The following is an 18657-nucleotide window of genomic DNA, read 5'->3' on the forward strand; positions in this document are numbered from 1 at the left end:
GTTGGAGGGAATTTGTACCTCATAGACTTCATTTTCTCTAGGAAGTAGGGGTCAAAGTCATTTACTCGGAGGGAATGCAGGACGGGTTTTGAAGATTTTTTTAAAAATTTTATATACTTTCACAACAGATTAAAATCCTTTAATCTGTATGTAAATGTCTGATTATACCTAGACTTTATTATGTATAAGTTATTCATTATGAAATAACGCATTTCCAAATTCCCTCCAGAAAAGACGTATACTTTGTCTGTTGAGAATACTCAACATTGAATTCCTACCCAGGATCCTTGCTGTTGAACTTTTCTCTGCTCCCACTCTTGCTCCCTGTTTCAGCTGTCACTAAACCTTCGTATTTTTATCTGGATGATTTCTCATTGTCTTTTCTATTTATTAAGCTAATGGTTGGGGTATTTGTTCTCATAATACTTTATTTCCAAAATCTTAAAGAACTTTTGCTCTATCCATTCTCATCATTCCTAGCCCATTCGAATGAATTCTTTTCAAGTAAGATTTCTGAATGATAAATCTCTCTGCACGCGCGCGCGCACACACACACACACACACACACACACACACACTTTTTTTTCTTTTTTCTGAGATGAAGTCTCACTCTGCCACCCAGGCTGGAGTGCAGTGGCGCAATCTTGGCTCACTGCAACTTCTGCCTCCCGGGTTCAAGTGAATCTCTTGCCTCAGCCTGTAGAATAGCTGGGATTACAGGCACATGCCACCATGCCTGGCTAACTTTGGTATTTTTAGTAGAGTCTGGGTTTTGCCGTATTGGCCAGGCTGGTCTCGAACTCCTGACCTCAAGTGATCGCCCACCTTGGCCTCCCAAAGTGTTGGAATTACAGGCGTGAGCCACAGCACCCGGTCTTTCTTTATATTTTTCATCTAATGAAAGTAGTTATGTTTTTGAGTAGCAAAGATAATATATTCTTATATAGAAATATAAGCCATATCACAAAGAAAGTAAAAAGTTTCTATTTGTTATGTGCATTTATAGTACTTTTTGAGATCCGTCATGTAGAGCCCCAGTGAAGCTGATTGAAAACAATTTGTCTGCTATCCTGGTTAAGACACCTGGAAGGAACAGGCTGTTTTGTCAGCTTGAACTTTGCCTCTTTTGTAACCCAACGTAAAAACTACATAAAACTCTTTTTTTAACTATGGATCATTGTGGGGTATAGTTTTTTACTATAAATTGTTGAAGATGTGGTTCCAGGAGTATGATGGCGTTGCCTTCCACCTTGCAGATTTAGGCTTTGAGGCTCGCTGTGGAGAGCATGGAGCCACAGCAGAGCTGGTTCATTTGCTGGTGGATGGGGACCCACTGCAGCCTCCGGATTACTGACACAGAGAGCAGGGGTCAGGGAATGAGATGGGCCTATCTGAGGACCCTGAACCTGAACCTGCTGTGCTCTCCTCAAGGTGGGAAGCAGAGGAGAGTCCTGGCTCTTGTTCCACATCCAAGCGGCAGGGATGAAGCATTTCCCCACCCCTGAATGTGACCTAAGGAAGTGTGTGCTCTGACCACTCAGGCCAGCTGCCTCTTCTCCCCAGAGAGAAAAGGACAGGCTCCCCAGATGGACAAACATGCATTCCTCATTACCCCATCTCCTGCCATGAGGAATAGGAAGCGGAAAGGATCTCTTCCCCATCAGCAGATTCAGAGGATGGGCAGGACACAGAAAACTATGGCTCAAAAAGAAAGTTAATATTTCAAGGTCATTCACTAGTGGTTGGTAGAGACTGAATGCAAACCCAGGTGGTTCTAACTTAAAACCTTAGCCCTTAATGGAAATAGACTTCAATCTTTAGGGTACTCCCTTTGTTGTAAACACGCAGAAGAAAGGTGATGGATTCGTAGTGACAGGGGTTTATGAATCAGCTGTGTCTTATTTGCATGTATTGCCCAGGGATTTGTTTGTGGTTTAAAGATTAAAAAGAGAGAGAAGAAAGCCCAGAAACTAGCTTTAGCCACAGAAGTGAACCCTAGCTTAAAAGGAGATAGACCTATGGGAGTTTTTCCAAGTCGTCATCCTTCACCGTCAACCCTTGCTACTCTGAGGTGACTCGATGCTATGTGACAGCTCATTCATTGGACTCAGTAAATTATATATGAAGAAATCAATTGACTTGACAAATTGCGATGCTGATCTATATGACCATATGTATATTATTATTTATGAACTGCGTAGAAGCAAAGCTAACAGTTGCTGCCTGGAAAAAAAAAATGGCATATCACGTCTAGTATCAGGAGTTCTTAATCAGCAGCTTTTGAATTAAAAGTGGGGAGAGTATTAATTATTATGACCTGTACTTAAAGAAAAATCGTTTGATCGGTGGTTGTTCTAAGTGTTTTTCACATTTCTTTCAGATGTCGCCCATTTAATGTGGTTCGAAAGACTCTATGTTTGGCTTCAGTGTTTTGAAAAATATATCTTGTACCCAGCGCTAATTTTGAATGCCCTCACTATTGATGCATTTTCAATAAGCAATCACCGGAGACTTGGTACCCAGTAAGTGGATCATGGTTTCTTCTCATAATTATTTGGGTCACATTTTCAAAATTGAGTGAATTTCCAATAAACAGGCTGCAGAAAAAGCCAACCTTCACCTGCTGTTACTGGCCATGTAAAAATAAGCCATGGTGGTCTTTTACTCAAAGCCCACTGGAACTAGACACTTATTGCAGAGTGACTGGGGTGCAAATGAAGGTAGATCTGCTTGAAGTGATGTGAATAAATGTCAGTAGATTTGAAAATCATGCCGCAGAAGCTTAGTCAGTGAGCCTTAATAACAAGATGGAAGCACAGTGTGAGTCCGGGATTCCTGGAGTTCTTAACATCATGCTTAGAGCTTTATGAACTGCCTCATGTCATTTCATTTAGGAAATACTCTATCATTTTGTGCTTGGGGGAGGGGGAAATTAATCACTGTCACTGCCATCTCTGCATTTATCAAGAGAAGCCTCATAATTTAAAAACTGGCACAGAGACTTCATACTGTCAAGATGCCCATGTCTTTCAAAGCATTAACCATGTACAGTTGAGTTATTGGTTTCATATATTAAAATTAATTCTGAATTTACAACATGGAAATCTTGATAATCTGTGGATTTGTCATTCTGATGAAAGGGGAAAGTTGCTGGTCAAATAAGTTGTTAGAGTAGGAGGATGTAAAAGAGATGCTTTCTCAGATTTGCTCATTAGTCACGTTGCTTAAACACTGGGTATCCGAGTCAACCCTGATGCGTAATCCCAAACATACTAATGCAAACCTGCTCTTCCTTTCGGGGTGCCATGAGGGCAAATTGATTTATATTCTCCAAAGATTGAGCAGGCTAAGATAAAAGGCATTTTAATACTCCGTGGGACTTTGAGTACATTCACAGTCACACAAAACAGACAGGTTAAAGGAAATGATCCCATAACCTGTCCTTATTGGACTCTGCCTTCCTTCTAGTCCAGACCTGTTTCTGTTAGACCAGGGCAAGAATTCTATGTCCTTTGATACTTAGAAGTCTAGACTTCAAATCCAGGGATGGGAATTAGTCTCACTAGATTTGAAAAAAAAAAAGGCAGATGATTGGACTTCAGACTCTTTATACAGTTTAGGTGGGACCCAGTGTAGGAGATGACCAGAATTTAGAACACCATGTGCTTCTCTAGGGCAGGGATTCCCAGTATGGTATCGTCCTGGTTGACCCTGTGACTCCCCCTGCCAGAACAAAGCAGAGCCTCAGTTTCTCGAATGGGGACACACATTCAAAGCCAGAGTAGCAAAGAAGGTACCAGTGGCACACTGGGAAATCCAGCTAAAGGATTTAAAGTTTTCCCTACTCAACTGTAGGACAAGGACCTAGAACTAAGGCTATGGGGTTAAGGCCAAGTTGTTAGAGAAAATAGATGCAAGGGCTAGAACTCCAGAAGAGTCGAATAAACCATTAAGAGAGGGTCCATTTGGAAGTACTATTATTCTCTATCCTCTGTAATTGTTTTCCAGACACTAAAGTCAGAAAGGTGCACCTTACCTACATAGCTCTGAATATGCTCAACTCCCAGGTGATAACATCAGAAGTTCTTTTGCTCAGAACCCAAACCTGGGAATTCCGTTCTATTCCTGATGCATCTGTAGAATTAAAAACAAAACAGTTGTCAAGGTTTCAGGCACCCTACTAGACCAACTGTTTTCAAACAGGATAGCAGGAAACCCTATATCAGTATCACTTTCAGACCTTCTAGCCCCTGCCTTCGATTTTTGAGAACCATTGTGTTAAATAGTCACAGAGTGAACTTTTCAACAGAAGGCACTGTTTCTTATTCAACTTTTCAATAGCAAACCACTAGAATGTGTTAGATGGATGAATGGGTGAACAATCATGTGAGGGTTTGGTAAATGAATGAGTCTGTGAACTGGGGTAACTTGTTAGGTGTTTTTGTATCTCAGCCTGATCTAGGTGGATGCTCTTCATCTGTTCCACGCCATTGTTCACCAGTTACTACCTCAGCCTTTATAAAACCTTCGGCCGAGTACAGTATATCTTCACGTAACATCCTGGATAAGTTCTTGAAAATTGTGACTTTAATCAAAACCAATACAAAACCAAATAAAACAAGTTTTATTGTAGGCTAATTGATAGAAACAAGAGCTAAGTTCTGTAGCATATTTCTGGTCACAAAAACATCACCACACTTCTAAATAAAGACCAAAACACTTCTAATATTAAACATTGAAATAAATGTGAATGATACATGTATTTAGGAAAGATTAATACAAATAGGTAGGATAATTATGTAACCAAATATTTTAGTTCAGGGTATCTGGTGGCTAGAGCCTGTCCTGGCAGCTCAGGGTGCCCAGTGGGAACCCATGCTGGACAGGACACCTCCCATCACAGAACACACTCACACCCACACCCACACTCACACTGGGACCATGTCAGCATGCCAGTGCACCTACTGTGCACACCTTTGGGATGTGTGAGGAAACCAGAGAACTCAGAAGAACCCACACAGACATGAGGAGAATGTACAAACTACACACCTACTGTGGGGTCTTGGCCAGAAATCTATTTTTTTTTTCTTTTGAGATGAAGTTTTGCTCTTGCAAACTCCAGCCTAGGCTGGAGTGCAATGGCGCGATCTCAGCTCACCACAACCTCTGCCTCCCAGGTTCAAGCGATTCTCCTGCCTCAGCCTCCCCAGTAGCTGGGATTGCAGACATGTACCACTACGCCTAGCTAATTTTCTATTTTTAGTAGAGACGGTGTTTCTCTATGTTGGTCAGGTTTCGAACTCCCGACCTCAGGTGATTCACCTGCCTCGGCCTCCCAGAGTGCTGGGATTACAGGCGTGAGCCACTGCGCCTGGCCAGAATCCATTTTTTTCTCATCAGTGTTGTACTGAAACAAGACTGAGTGAAGCAAGTTATTTGAGGACCTGCTGTATACAATGATCTATGAGCCATTAATGATAGCCATTACTACTGCAGTGTTGTAAAAACCATGAACATGAGCCCTTAAGGTCTCCCACAGTTTTAACCAGTCATCCCTACTAAACATAAAATGGATGCAGTCCATTGAACCTTGGTCACAGAAAACAGAAAGCTAGATTTGCTTCTCATCTGGATTTTGCCTGAATAACCCAGAAAATCAACAGTCTCCCCTGAAAACCAAAATATCTCTAAGTCTTAAGACACCTTATCATTGGGGTTTCTCTATAGGGTTTTGGCTGTCCCACAGGGGTTTTTGTACCTTGTGTTGTTGGCAAAGGCAACTGGACCTGAAGTCATATTTTCTTTTCCTTTTTTTTTTTTTTTTGAGATGGAGTTTCGCTCTTGTTACCCAGGCTGGAGTGCAACGGCGCAGTCTTGGCTCACCGCAACCTCCGCCTCCTGGGTTCAGGCAATTCTCGTGCCTCAGCCTCCTGAGTAGCTGGGATTACAGGCACGCGCCACCATGCCCAGCTAATTTTTTGTATTTTTAGTAGAGACGGGGTTTCACCATGTTGACCAGGATGGTCTCGATCTCTTGACCTCGTGATCCACCCGCCTCGGCCTCCCAAAGTGCTGGGATTACATGAAGTCGTATTTTCATATTGCATTTTCATCCTGGGCGTTACTTGCATACTGGAAAAGGAAGGCCAGTTATGGAGCAGCGTTCAGCCTTGCTTCAGGAACACTGAGGGCTCTGGGCTGAGGTTGAAGAAAAACTTCCCCACCTGAAGTATGCATGTAATCCAGTGCTAGTTTTTCTCAGAAGCCAAATCCAAAGCTGTTGTACAAGGCCTTGGGCAAACCTCATCTCACGCATCCTGAGGCAAGGTGGAAACAGTCGCACTCCTAGGTCTGAAGGCATTAATAAAACAGCAGATTGAGGAATATGGAATTTCCAACTTTTTTTTAATGATAAAAATGACAATTTTGTACTCCTTAAATAACCTCATTCTGAGATAAGATATTCACAATGCTAATGAGAGCCCTGAGTCCAAGATTCTTCTAGGTTGAGGGAAATTGAGGCATGGCCCTAGTTTTCTATCCTTAGCCAGGGAAAGAAAACCTCTCTTACAAGTGCAACCATTTTCTAGAAATGTTCCCACCTCTGTCTTGCAGTTGCTAAATATAATAGCACGTTAGAATTGGAGAGGAATTTGGTTAAAATTGCAGTGCCTTTCTTCGGAAAGCCAGGCCTTTCAAGAAGGCACTTGCCTGCTCTCTTGGGTTACAATGGGATGTGATCATTTGCGCTCCAATCTCTAGATAGATTGTTCATTGTTGACCTTATCATCTGGAGAATTGTACACATGACACCTACTCCCTACGTGGGTAAATAATAATAATCCAACTCCTTAGGCGAGAGCACTTGGGACTGCAGTCCTCAAGGCGAAGTCCTAGAAGAGTATTCCTTTGCCTGTTTTGCTGAGCTCCTTAACTGAAAAGGCCCATTCCATGAAGAAAAAGAAAATGATGATATAATTGTAAACAACAAAAAAAGAGAGAGCGAAAACCTTATGCTCACTAGGATGACAAATATGCTGAGAAACGTTAGAAATTAATATGTCGAAATAGAAAAGTCTTTATGAAGATACTGGATTTTGTCTCTATTCAGAATTTCATATCTGTTGTTATGTCACTGTTCCACCTGGATTATTTTCTCACGAAGAGGCATACACCAAGCTGACTCTAGCAGGGGCAGGATGTTGCCTGTTTTCTCATTTGGCATTAAACTTTCTGGGAAATGTCCATTATCACTGCAGTGGTGAGTTCAGATAAGCTCAAAAGGAACTCTGTGCCCTTGCTGGAGAACATGAGGGACTTTGAAGAGCATGTGATGGAAAGAAAATGTCTGTTGTAATGGCAAAGACAATGTTCTTGAGAGTCACTCAGGACTGAATTTCCATTTTTGTTCTGCCCCTGTGAGACCTTAGACAAGTTTCTCAAACTCCCTGAGACTCAATTTATACCTCTGTAAAATGCAGACAATAACGGGGACTCCTAGACTGGCTTTTTGTGCCTGTAAAATGCATAATGCACCATCAGTGTTGGAGAAATGTTAGCAAATGACACTCACCTAGCAGTGTGCATGCTGTCATTGATTGGGTCTTTTCTTTTTTTCCCCACAGCTGGGACATCTTTCTGATGATCACTGCTGGCATGAAGCTATTACGGACGTCATTCTGCAACCCAGGTTACCAGTTTATTAACTTGAGCTTCACTGTCATCTTTTTCCACTTTGACTACAAAGATATTTCAGAGAGCTTCTTACTGGATTTCTTCATGGTGTCCATTTTATTTAGCAAGGCAAGTGAATTAGCTATTTTCTTCACTTTAACATTTTAAAGGGGACAGTTCTCGTCACCTGTTCTGAGTTTAAAACTTATTCTTTATTAAAAATTATGGGAGAAAATGAAATTAAATTATACATGTATGTTAAACTCTTGCTGCCATTTGGAGAAAATTGCCCATGGAATGTGTATGCCATGTTATTTGCTAAAAATCACTAATTAAAATGAATTAGCCAATAGTGTGACTTTAAATTGTATTACCTTTTTCTTTGTTAACAATCTCATTATAAAACTTCTCTAGATCTTAGGCCAGGCATGGTGGCTCACACATGTAATTCCACCAGTTTGGGAGGCCAAGGCAGGTGGAACACCTGAGGTCAGGAGTTCAAGACCAGCCTGGCCAAGACGATGAAACTCTGCCTCTACTAAAAATACAAAAATTAGCTGGGCGTGGTGGTGGGTGCCTGTAATCCCAGCTACTCAGAAGGCTGAGACAGGAGAATTGCTTGAACCTGGCAGGCAGAAGTTGCAGTGAGCCAAGATCTCACCACTGCACTCCAGCCTGGGAGACAGAGCGAGACTCTGTCTCAAAAACAAACAAAAAAAACCCAAATAACCAAAAAAAACCAAAACAACACACACACACACACACACACACACACACACACACACACACACAAACTTCTCTAGATCTTAAAATGCTATGAATTAAAGATTAGTAACCAAGTTCACTGGTTCCTTCCTCCCTGTCTCCCTCCCTTCTTTCTTTCCTTCTCTCCTGCCTGCCTGTCTGCCTTCCTGCCTTCTTGCCTTCATCCTTCTCTTTTCTTTTTGCCTCTTGATGTAACTTTGAAGACCTGGTACCCAAGAGCAGGGTCTCTTGGAGTATTTCCAACACTTTTAGCTTGTCTCAAGTCAGGATTTCATCTATTAAGCAAATTTATACGTGAGCAATGAGAAATCCTACTTATAATTCAGGCAAAATATGGGGCTGATATCTAATGTTTAGTTAGTGTGAGGGAAATAAAATCCTCTGGATACTTGGGAGTTTCTCCATGACCATATCTAGTCTGATTACTGTAATGAAACCCAGGTTTATCAGCAGAGATAGACATTTGGAACAGCTCTTGGTGAATAAACTCAGCGATGACACAACTTCTTTCACATGGTGTTCACACTCACAGCCCCAGTTGAACACAGCCATGGGGTTTCTTCTCGAGACTGACTTCAGCACCATCTTTCCCCTTTTAGTTAACAATTTTTAAAATTTTAAAGCTCTCTAAATTTTAAATTAATTTTTTCCACCTCTGAGTCAGTACTGTTAATCTTTATTTTATTTCAATTACTTACCTTTTCCTTCTATTGCCTTTCTCTTGGATTCTCTTAGGTAACAAAAAAAAAAAACCTCTCATACTGTACTAAAAGAAGCCCCATAAGTAATTACCACCACCTCATATTGCATGCAAGTGTCTTTTTTTATTTTATTTATTTATTTTTATTTTGGAGACAGAGTCTCACTTCTTCACAAACACAGTGCCACTCACAGGCTGGTGTGCAGTGGCACAATTATTGCTCACTGCAGCCTCTAACTCCTGGGCTCAAGTGATCCTCCTGTCTCAGCCTCCTGAGTACTGAGACAATAGGCATGTACTACCACCATCTGGCTAATTTTGTAAAAACTTTTTGTAAAGATAGGGTCTTGCTATGTTGACCAAGCTTGTCTCCAACTCCTGGCCTCAAGTAATTCTCCTACCTTGGTCTCCCAAAGTGTTGGGATTACAGGCATGAGCCACTGTGCCTGGCCATAGGTTTCCTCTTATAACTCTAATTGGGTACTAATCTTCAGTCACCTATGTCTCTCCTGTGTCGTCTTCCATTGGTTTCTCAGCCTACTCCAATTTCTGTATTTCCTTGTAGACCCTGGCCTTGGTCAAACATTTGTTTCCTGTTTGTGTGAGTTCTGTTTTGTTCTGATTAACTTGTCCCATTTTTCTTACTGTTCAAATTACAGGCTTCCATAAGCTCTTTTCCTTCATTATGTATAAATTTCTGTTATCTCACATAATAAATGTAGGATTATATCCTATAATCTTTAAACTATTTGTGAAGTTACTAGAAATTATTTCACTGTTTGCAGGGGTAAGAGTTTATCCCTAAACTGGCCCAGCGCAGTGGCTCACACCTGTAATCCCAGCACTTTGGGAGGCTGAGGTGGGTGGATTACTTGAGCTCAGGAGTTCGAGATCAGCCTGGGAAACATGGGGAAACCCAGTTTCTACAAAAAATACTCAAATTAGCCAATCTGGGTGGCAGGTGCCTGTATTCCCGCTACTCGGGAGGCTGAGGCAGGAGAATTGTTTGAACCGAGGAGGTAGAGATTACAGTGAGCTGAGATCACGCCGCTGCACTCCAGCTTAGGTGACAGGAATGAAACCCTGTCTCAAATTCAAAAAAAGAAAAAGATGTAAAATGTGCCAGAAGGAGTTCAATTCCTGACGTTCCTGACTCTGGCATTATTTACATTTTGACATGATGGTGTTTATATTTCTTTCTGAGCCTCAGTTTCCTGTCATGTGGAAAGTAATAATGCAAAGTCATTTGAGAGGATTTGTCAATATAACTGAAAACAGTTAAGTAGGACATACTCTCCAATGAAAGGTCATGTTTTTAAAGCTGTATGTAAGTAGAAAAAGAGAAATTACACACTGCTGTTTGTAAAGGGATGTGGCCACTTTTCCACACTGACCTGTCAGTTTTGTATCATCTGTATTAGTGGGTAGCCCCAGGTGAACAGAAGAGGTTTCTTTCTATAAGAGTCCTAGAGCATGGCTTCTAAATGATTCCTTCTCTGTAGTAAGAAAAGTGGCTTTCATTTATGGAACCACGGGCCACCTTTCTGCATTCTGACAGCATTCTGCACTGGCAGCAGTCTACTGACAAAAATATGTGGCTCAGAGTGGGTATCTCACCAAAGGGGCTTGCAAGGAGCAGAGAAAGGCAGTAAGCATGGCTGTTGGTCATCCTTCTAGTCCATGCAGACACTCAGTGACATCCTGTGCAGAATGGGGAGGGTGGAACCTGACAAGAACATGATCCAGGCCAGGCACGGTGGCTCATGCCTATAATCCCAGCACTTTGGGAGGCCAAGGCAGACACACACCTGAGGTCAGGAGTTTGAGACCAGCCTAACCAATGTGGTGAAACCCCGTCTTTACTAAAAATACAAAAAAAAGATTAGCCAGGCATAATGGCGGGCACCTGTAATCCCAGCTACTCCGGAGGCTGAGGCAGGAGAATTGCTTGAAGCTGTGAGGCGTAGGTTGCTGTGAGCCAAGATCTCGCCACTGCACTCCAGCCTGGGCAACAAAGCGAGGCTCCATCTCAAAAAAAATAAAACAAAAAGAACATGATCTAAAAAATCCACAAATACTTAGTTGTGCAGGCACTTTGCCATCACCTTTTTGAAGCACCAATTAAAATATGAATAATTTCAGATAGAACCAGAGCAACAGCTTCCTTATTGTCTCTAATTGAGGGAACATTAATTAGCACATACTGTTTGAATAATCCAGTCTTAGGCTGGGATAATAGCTAAGTGTCAAAGGAAAAAAAGAAAAATTAGTGAGACAAAAGCTAGGAAAAGAGGCGGCAAGTCGGAAGGTGGGGATTCTGAGTCCTGGTCCCTCTTGCCTCCCGCAAATGCCTGGTCACTCCTTAGCTTTAGAGAGCTGGTGACAATGAGTTTTCTGCAATGAGAAGCATGATCTTATTGCCTGATAAAAAAGAATATAGTGAAGGAAAGAGACAGTGTTTGTGATTTTCCTGGAAAAAAGCCAGTAGATATTAGTGACAGAAGATGATCATATCAAGGAGAAGTTCACAGTTAAGGTCTTCCATAAAGATTCTGCCTCGAAGTCCTAATTGATAGCTCCTTTTCATTCTGCTCATTTTAATATATCATTTTCAAAAAAAAATTATCTTTGAATGTATTTCCTAAGGGCTTTCTAGAAATCTCCACTGTTGTGCTTATAGGCAATCCTGCTCTCTGGGGCGATTCCTTGCACACTGTGAAATGTTACTTGTCCACTAGACTCATGTACATCCTGCTTATAACAGGGCCTGTCATCTGACCACTGCAGGTATCCCCCAGCCCTCCCTCAGCATTGCTCCTGTTTTACTAAATAGAGAAGTATTATTAGCCTGGCAACCCCCCTTACAGAAGGGCCATGAGGTTAATGAGGCAACATTTGGTTGGGTACTCAGTTTCCTTGGAAGAAAGGAGCTGCACAAATACAGGACACAGTATTATTTTGAGTCAGTTGCCTCTAATCCCTCGGACTTTATGAGTAGAAAGGGAGGAGAGAAGTGATTAGTGGCAAAGTAAGATCAAAGCGCCAGGAGGCCAAGGAAGGAAACAGATGGCTTCCAGAGGGCCCAGGCCCTGCCCACGTGATATTCTCTACCTCCCTAAACCCCCAAATCCCCCAGTGCCCCTGAAGTCTGGAGGATGAATATTGCCTAGTCTCTTCAGTCTGCCAGACCTGGTTTAAAAAAAAAAAAAAGGAAATATTGAGTTCCAAGGCCAGAATCCACTAGGACAAATTAAGTACAGCTCATGTATTACAGGGTGGGTGGGACACTTTCTAGTGAATGTTGCCCTGGGCTTGCATGTGTATAGATATGTGAGTGGGTTTGGGGAGCGGGGAGGTGGGTAGGAGGACAGTGAGAAAGAAGGGCTCCTGTATGTCCCTTCCTGAGTCATATGACCCTCCAACCACACATCCTTTTCCCCCATTCCTTCATTTCCTCAATCCCTTCCCTCTCTTTATCTTGCTTTTTCAGTCATTCTTCTCTTTTAAGAACTTTTGTTATTCATTGGTGACATTTCTGGTATGTCTCAGTCTTTAGGAGACAGTAAAACATGCAGATAAGGATATTTAGTTGCAAGGAATATTGATTGTTACAGGAGCAAAGATGGCAAAGCCTCTTTCCTGCCCTCCCATTGGCCCTGAAAAAGTTCTTAAAAACCACTGTTGGTCAGGCGCGGTGGCTCATGCCTGTAATCCCAGCACTTTGGGAGGCCAAGGCTAGTGAATCATGAGGTCAGGAGTTCAAGACCAGCCTAGCCAAGATTGTGAAAGCCCATCTCTACTAAAAATACAAAACATTAGCCAAGCGTGGTAGTGGGCACCAGTAATCCCAGCTACTCAGTAGGCTGAGGCAGAGAATTGCTTGAACCCAGGAGGCAGAGCTTACAGTGATCCAAGATCGTGCCACTGCACTCTAGCCTGGGTGACAGAAGTGAGACTCTGTCTCAAAACAAACAAACAAACAAAAAAACATTGTTGGTCAGGGTATGGTGGCTCATGCCTGTAATCCCAGCACTTTGGGAGGCCGAGATGGGTGGATCACCTAAGGTCAGGAGTTCAAGACCAGCCTGGTCAACATGGTGAAACCCTGACTCTACTGAAAATACAAAAATTAGCTGAGCATGGTGGCACATGCCTGTAATCCCAGCTACTTGGGAGGCTGAGGTGGAAGAATTGCTTGAACCTTGGAGGCGAGGTTGCAGTGAGCTGAGTTCACCCCACTGTACTCCAGCCTGGGTGACAGAATGAGACTCGGTCTCAAAAAGAAAAAGTTTTTAAAATCATAGTAACTTTGGGTTGTTAGAGGATGTAGAAGCAGGACTTGAGAAAATTCTGCCATAAGATCATTCTGCCAGCATTTCCAGAGCACATTAAACATAAAATTCTACAGGCCATTAGTTCAACATGGAGCATAACGCTTTCGCCACTTAGGAGATCAAAATTAATGCATGAAGTTGTATTTCTGAGAAAGCTGCATGAATAGTCACACCAGAACCATGATGTGTGGCTTTGTCAACCACATTAGCTGTTCAAGTTATATGAAACTGAAGTTTCTAAATGGCATTTTCCGTATTTTGTGAGTACAAGCAGAAAGTCTTGGATTAAAATCGAGCCACTTTAAAAAAAAATACATACTTATACAGATGTATTTGTTCAAAATACTTTGTTCAAAAAAGCAATTGTTCATTCATTGAGCACTTATTGGGTGCCTGCCAGGCATTGCACTGGGTATTACACAAAGGTTATTAGTAATACAAATGATACCAAATCTTTGTTTGGTACTTTCTGTGAGCCAGGAACTATTCTGAACACTTTATGCCATAATAACATACGTAATCTTCACAACAGCTTTGTAGGGGGATGCATCTCATTTTATAGATGAGGAAACTGAGGCACAGAAATTAAGTGAATTGCCAGAAAGTCTCCTAACTATAAAATAGTAGGGCAGGATTCAAAGCCAGGCGGTCTGGCTCTGAGTCTGTATTTTGTGATGCTGCCTTCTCTGCTTGGAGAGTTTGGATAAAGAGGCAGACAAGTAAAAGGCTAATTACAGGAAAGAATAGGAGAGGTGATGGTGGTAGAGTTTCAGAAATGCACATAAAACTGGTGCCCAGTCTAACCTGAGAGAATAAAAAACAATGCTCACCTTAAGCTTTGAGGAAGAATGGGTAAGTCAGGCAAAGAAGGAAAAGCGAGTTATGCAGAGGAAACTGCATGTGTAAAGGCACAGAAGCAAGAGAGGAGCTGGCACATTCCAGAAACCCTGAGATACTTGGGAAGTGTGAAAACCTGGAAAGGACAGTGGGTGGTTGGAAAAGTGAGAGATGAACCTGGAGGTGTCTATGAGATGGATCTCAAAGGACCCAGCATGCTAGGAGATTTCCTTAGGCATTCCCAAACAGGAAAACCACGAGAGTATAGACTTCATTGCTACATAAGCTGACGGATGTTAAGCAGAGGAGTAGCAGATCAGAACCGTATTTTAGAAATGTCTCTTTGTGGAATTGAATAAACAATGAGAAGGCATGGAGTCTTGGACCTAAGTAGGAAATTATTGTAGTCATCCAGGCAACTCATGAGGACTTGAACCAAGGTGGCAGAAGTGAGGGGAAGAAGGGAACAAATTCAGGAGGCATTTCAGAGAGAGAATTGAGGACATTTAGTGACCATGCAGATATGGGGACAGTGCACTGAGGGTGAAAGCCACCTCTGGGAGAGCTCTCAGTGTCTTCAGTGACTAGATGAAACGGGGTGTCATTAACTAGACTAGGGAATAATAAAAAAGAGAAAGACATTTTTGGGAAAAGGATGTTAGCTTCGATGTATTAGATTGTGGAATGAGAGTGATAAAGGTCAAAAATGAAAACCTGGAAAACAGGATTTTTACTATTTTATTATACTTTTAAAAATGTATTTAATACCTAAATGTATTCTTATCATGATAAATTTAGAAAAGCAATGGAAAATACAAAGAAAGTCTGTTTTTATACATACCTCCCTCTTTAACCCCAACCTCTTCCTATGGATAACTATTGTAACTATTTTGGAATGAATCTTTCTAGTCCTCTGGTATATTTACACACACACACACACATTCACACAAATTTAAAATTTCAATAGGTTCATTCTTTGCATGCCTTTCACCTCCATGTTTTGCTTAAACTATGTCTTAGAAGACTTTCCCATGACAGTACATACTATGTTGCCTCTTCCTTTTGACTCCTGCACAGAATACTATATCATGTACCATAATTTGATGAGTTATTCCATTATTAACAGGCGCTTAGTTTGTTTCCGAGCTTTTCTGTGGTAGTTGGGACTTCTTAGGTCAGAAACAACAGAAACCCAAATGAAACTGGTCTAATGGCAAAAGAGAATTTAACAGTTTACATAACTGATTGAATAACCCAAAGGCATTACTGATACCATTGAAGTTCTGTTTTTAATTTCTCCTTCTCTCCCATCTGTAGACTTCATAGTTAGATTGGCTCTCTCTCCATGGTGGTAATTATGGTCACTAGCAGTTCTATATTTATAGCATTCTTATAACTAATAATCCTCCCCCAAAAGAAAGAATATCTTTCTTGATAGTTTCAGCCAAAGTCCTGGGGTGAAGGAGAAATCTCATGGACTTTTTGAGCCACATGTTCATTCTTAAGCCAGGTACAAAGGCAGGAGGGTTATGGGTTCCCTAGCTGATGAGTGCTGGACTTCCTCTGGAATTTTCACCAAACCGCAGGGATGGTAGTCAGGGGAAGTAGATGAAGTGGCAGGTGGCCACTGCACTGGACTACACAGAAGGTCATGTTTAATATGCTGGTGCATCTGAGTGTTTTAGAAGCATAGAACCCTCGGATTGGACTTGCTGGGTCAAGAGGATGCTTTTGAAAGGGTCTCAGTAAAGGATCGTTCCAAAACACATATTGCTGCCAACAAGGATGACCAGCATTTAAGAAACAGGTAGAGGAAGGAAGATGTAAGGAAAGTTTGAGAAGTGACCCACGAAACAAAATTAAGTACAGTATAACAGAAAGCAAGAAAGAAAACAGTTTTAAGAAAGAAGGAATAGTCAGCAATGTCAGAGTCTTCACAGAGATCAAAGCCCAACACCGAAATGCCACTACTAGATTTAGCCACAGAAGAGCCACTGGTAAGGCTGACAGCACAGTGGTTCTGGCACTGTTAGAGTGAGTTCCCCAAGGTCCGGCGGTTTGCTGCCTGACTTACTTCCTTCTTTGCATCCTCTGTGCTTTCTTTAGTGTCCTTGGTAGGGTGAACTCTCAATACCTATTTGTAAGTGACCAAGTCTATTCATTGATCACAGGTCAATGTATTTAAATGTGGGTATTTGGGAGAACTTTGTAATGTGCTTTTCATTGAGGCTGTCTTTAAGGGAAAACTCTACAACTGCAACGACTTTAGGGCTGTTGATTTTTTATTGGTCCAGAAGAGGTGAATGGTATTAAACGTGATGTTTTTGTTACCTGCGAAGGATTTAGTCCATTGCCCTTGGAGGAATAAACATGCTAAATATGTGTGATGCAAAGACTAGTCTGCAATGTGCACTTAACGACTTAATGATGCCATCTCTACATTTAAAATGCAAGCATTGACACTTTTAGTACAAGAATTGGGTCCTTAGGCATTCCCAGCCAGGAAAACCGTGAACAACAAATGTTATTTTCTCTGGTGTCATTAATCTTAGCGTGTTCCCTTTGCTTCCTCCAGGTTTCTGGATGGTAACATCTGCACCCACCTCCTTCACAGGGTCAGTATGTGGACTGACTAATTCTCATTATTCTGAAATAAGGTGACAGTCATAGCATCCCTACATTATCTTTTTGGTGAGATAGTTTTGACTCATGCTCCATTTTCAGTTTATTTTTAGCTCATTTTCCCTCACTGGGCTGAAGAATGGACTTGTCAGATTTATTGATCTTTTTCATAATTCTGAAATTGTCAGTAAGGTCATTTCACAGTTTGCTCTCTGCTGGATAAGACTAACCCCCATAATAACATCAATCCGTAAGGCCTAGTGTTCTTCCTACCCTACGGCGTCCTATCCTTAAGAATGTACATCTGCTCTGATAAAACTTAAATTGTCTACAACTTCCTATGGAAGATTAGTCTGGATTACATACCAGCCGCTTGGTTGTCATTTGAAAGCATAGATGACCAGGAAATAATGAGACAGAAAACAAGGACGAGAATGAGGAGAAGAACCAGTGCAGTAGAAACTTTATCTTCAGCTAGATCTGGCAGGTGGTTGGTTGGTTAATAAAAAAAATTAAGCAAGAAATACTAAATGATACCTCTATACTTACCTTAATTATAATAACTTAAAAACTTACATATTAACTTCCATTACCAGAGTTCTGATGGAAAGCAAGGACTTCCCTTTTGTGTGTGTGTGAGATGAAGTCTTGCTCTGTTGCCAGACTGAAGTGCAGTGTCGGGATCTCAGCTCACTGCAACCTCCACCTCCTGGGTTCAAGCGATTCTCCTGCCTCAGCCTCCCAAATAGCTGGGACTACAGACACATGCCACCACTCCCAGCCAATTTTTGTATTTTTAGTGGAGATGGGGTTTCACAATGTTGACCAGGATGGTCTTGATCTCTTGGCCTCGTGATCCACCTGCCTTGGCCTCCCAACGTTCTGGGATTACAGGTGTGAGCCACCACACCCGGCCAGGACTTCGTCTGAGAAAGAATCTACAGAATGACTATATGGTCTTTTTCAGTGAACCATACCCATGATACATTTTCTAGGATGTTTAGTTTCCATCTCTGTTTTTGTTTTCTACTTGACTTGAGACATTAAAGTTACTCGTGAAACGGTCTGAAAGTCCACATTTCCTTTCTTCCCAACTGTCTTGCCATTCATATCTAGGTCCACAGCAATGTCTTTAGGGACTTGCCTTCATCAAGTCATTAAGCGTTCCACTTAGGTGTGATAGATACCACTCTCTTTCATTTGCATTCACATTACAAGAAGATTGTTTTAAAGATGTATTTTGTATGAATTTTAGATTTACAGAAAAGACCTGAAGATAGTATAGAGAATTCCCATATATCCCACACCCTATTTCCCTGTTACTAATATCTTACATTGTATGGTACATTTGTCATAATGAGTGAGCCAAAATAGTGTGTTACTATTAAAGTTCATACTTTATTCAGACATCCTGAGTTTTGTCTCATGTCCTTTCTCTGTTGGAGGGTCCCATTCACAAGACTGCATGACACTGAGTTGTACTGTTTCCTTAGGCTCCTCTTTGCTGTGATAGTTTCTCACGTTTTGCATGTTTGTGATGACTTGACAGTTTTGAGGAGTACTGATCAGGTATTTTATAGACTGTCCCTCCACTGGGGTTTGTCTGATGTTTTCCTTGTGTTTATATTAGGGTTATGTGTTTTGAGGAGGAAGACTACATAGGTCAAGTATCATTCTCATCACATTATATCAAAGATGTATGGCTGGGTGCGGTGGTGCACACCT

At 41.6% G+C, this 18657-nt stretch overlaps 1 protein-coding gene across 8 annotated transcripts in view; it reads left to right on the forward strand.

The window, feature by feature from the left end:
• PCNX2 (pecanex 2) overlaps positions 1–18657 on the forward strand; it is a 309710-nt gene that overhangs the window by 157283 nt on the left and 133770 nt on the right. For 5 of the 8 annotated variants that reach the window (XM_035280793.3, XM_035280794.3, XM_035280795.3 and 2 more), the window contains 2 exons: positions 2381–2522; positions 7626–7803. The exons of the other annotated variants lie outside the window; for them this stretch is intronic. In XM_035280793.3, the coding sequence (XP_035136684.3) occupies positions 2381–2522; positions 7626–7803 (320 nt within the window). The remainder of the gene's footprint in view (positions 1–2380; positions 2523–7625; positions 7804–18657) is intronic. 8 annotated transcript variants of the gene reach the window in all.

This window comes from Callithrix jacchus, chromosome 19, assembly GCF_049354715.1.
Source record: "Callithrix jacchus isolate 240 chromosome 19, calJac240_pri, whole genome shotgun sequence".
Classification (NCBI taxonomy): domain Eukaryota; kingdom Metazoa; phylum Chordata; class Mammalia; order Primates; family Cebidae; genus Callithrix; species Callithrix jacchus.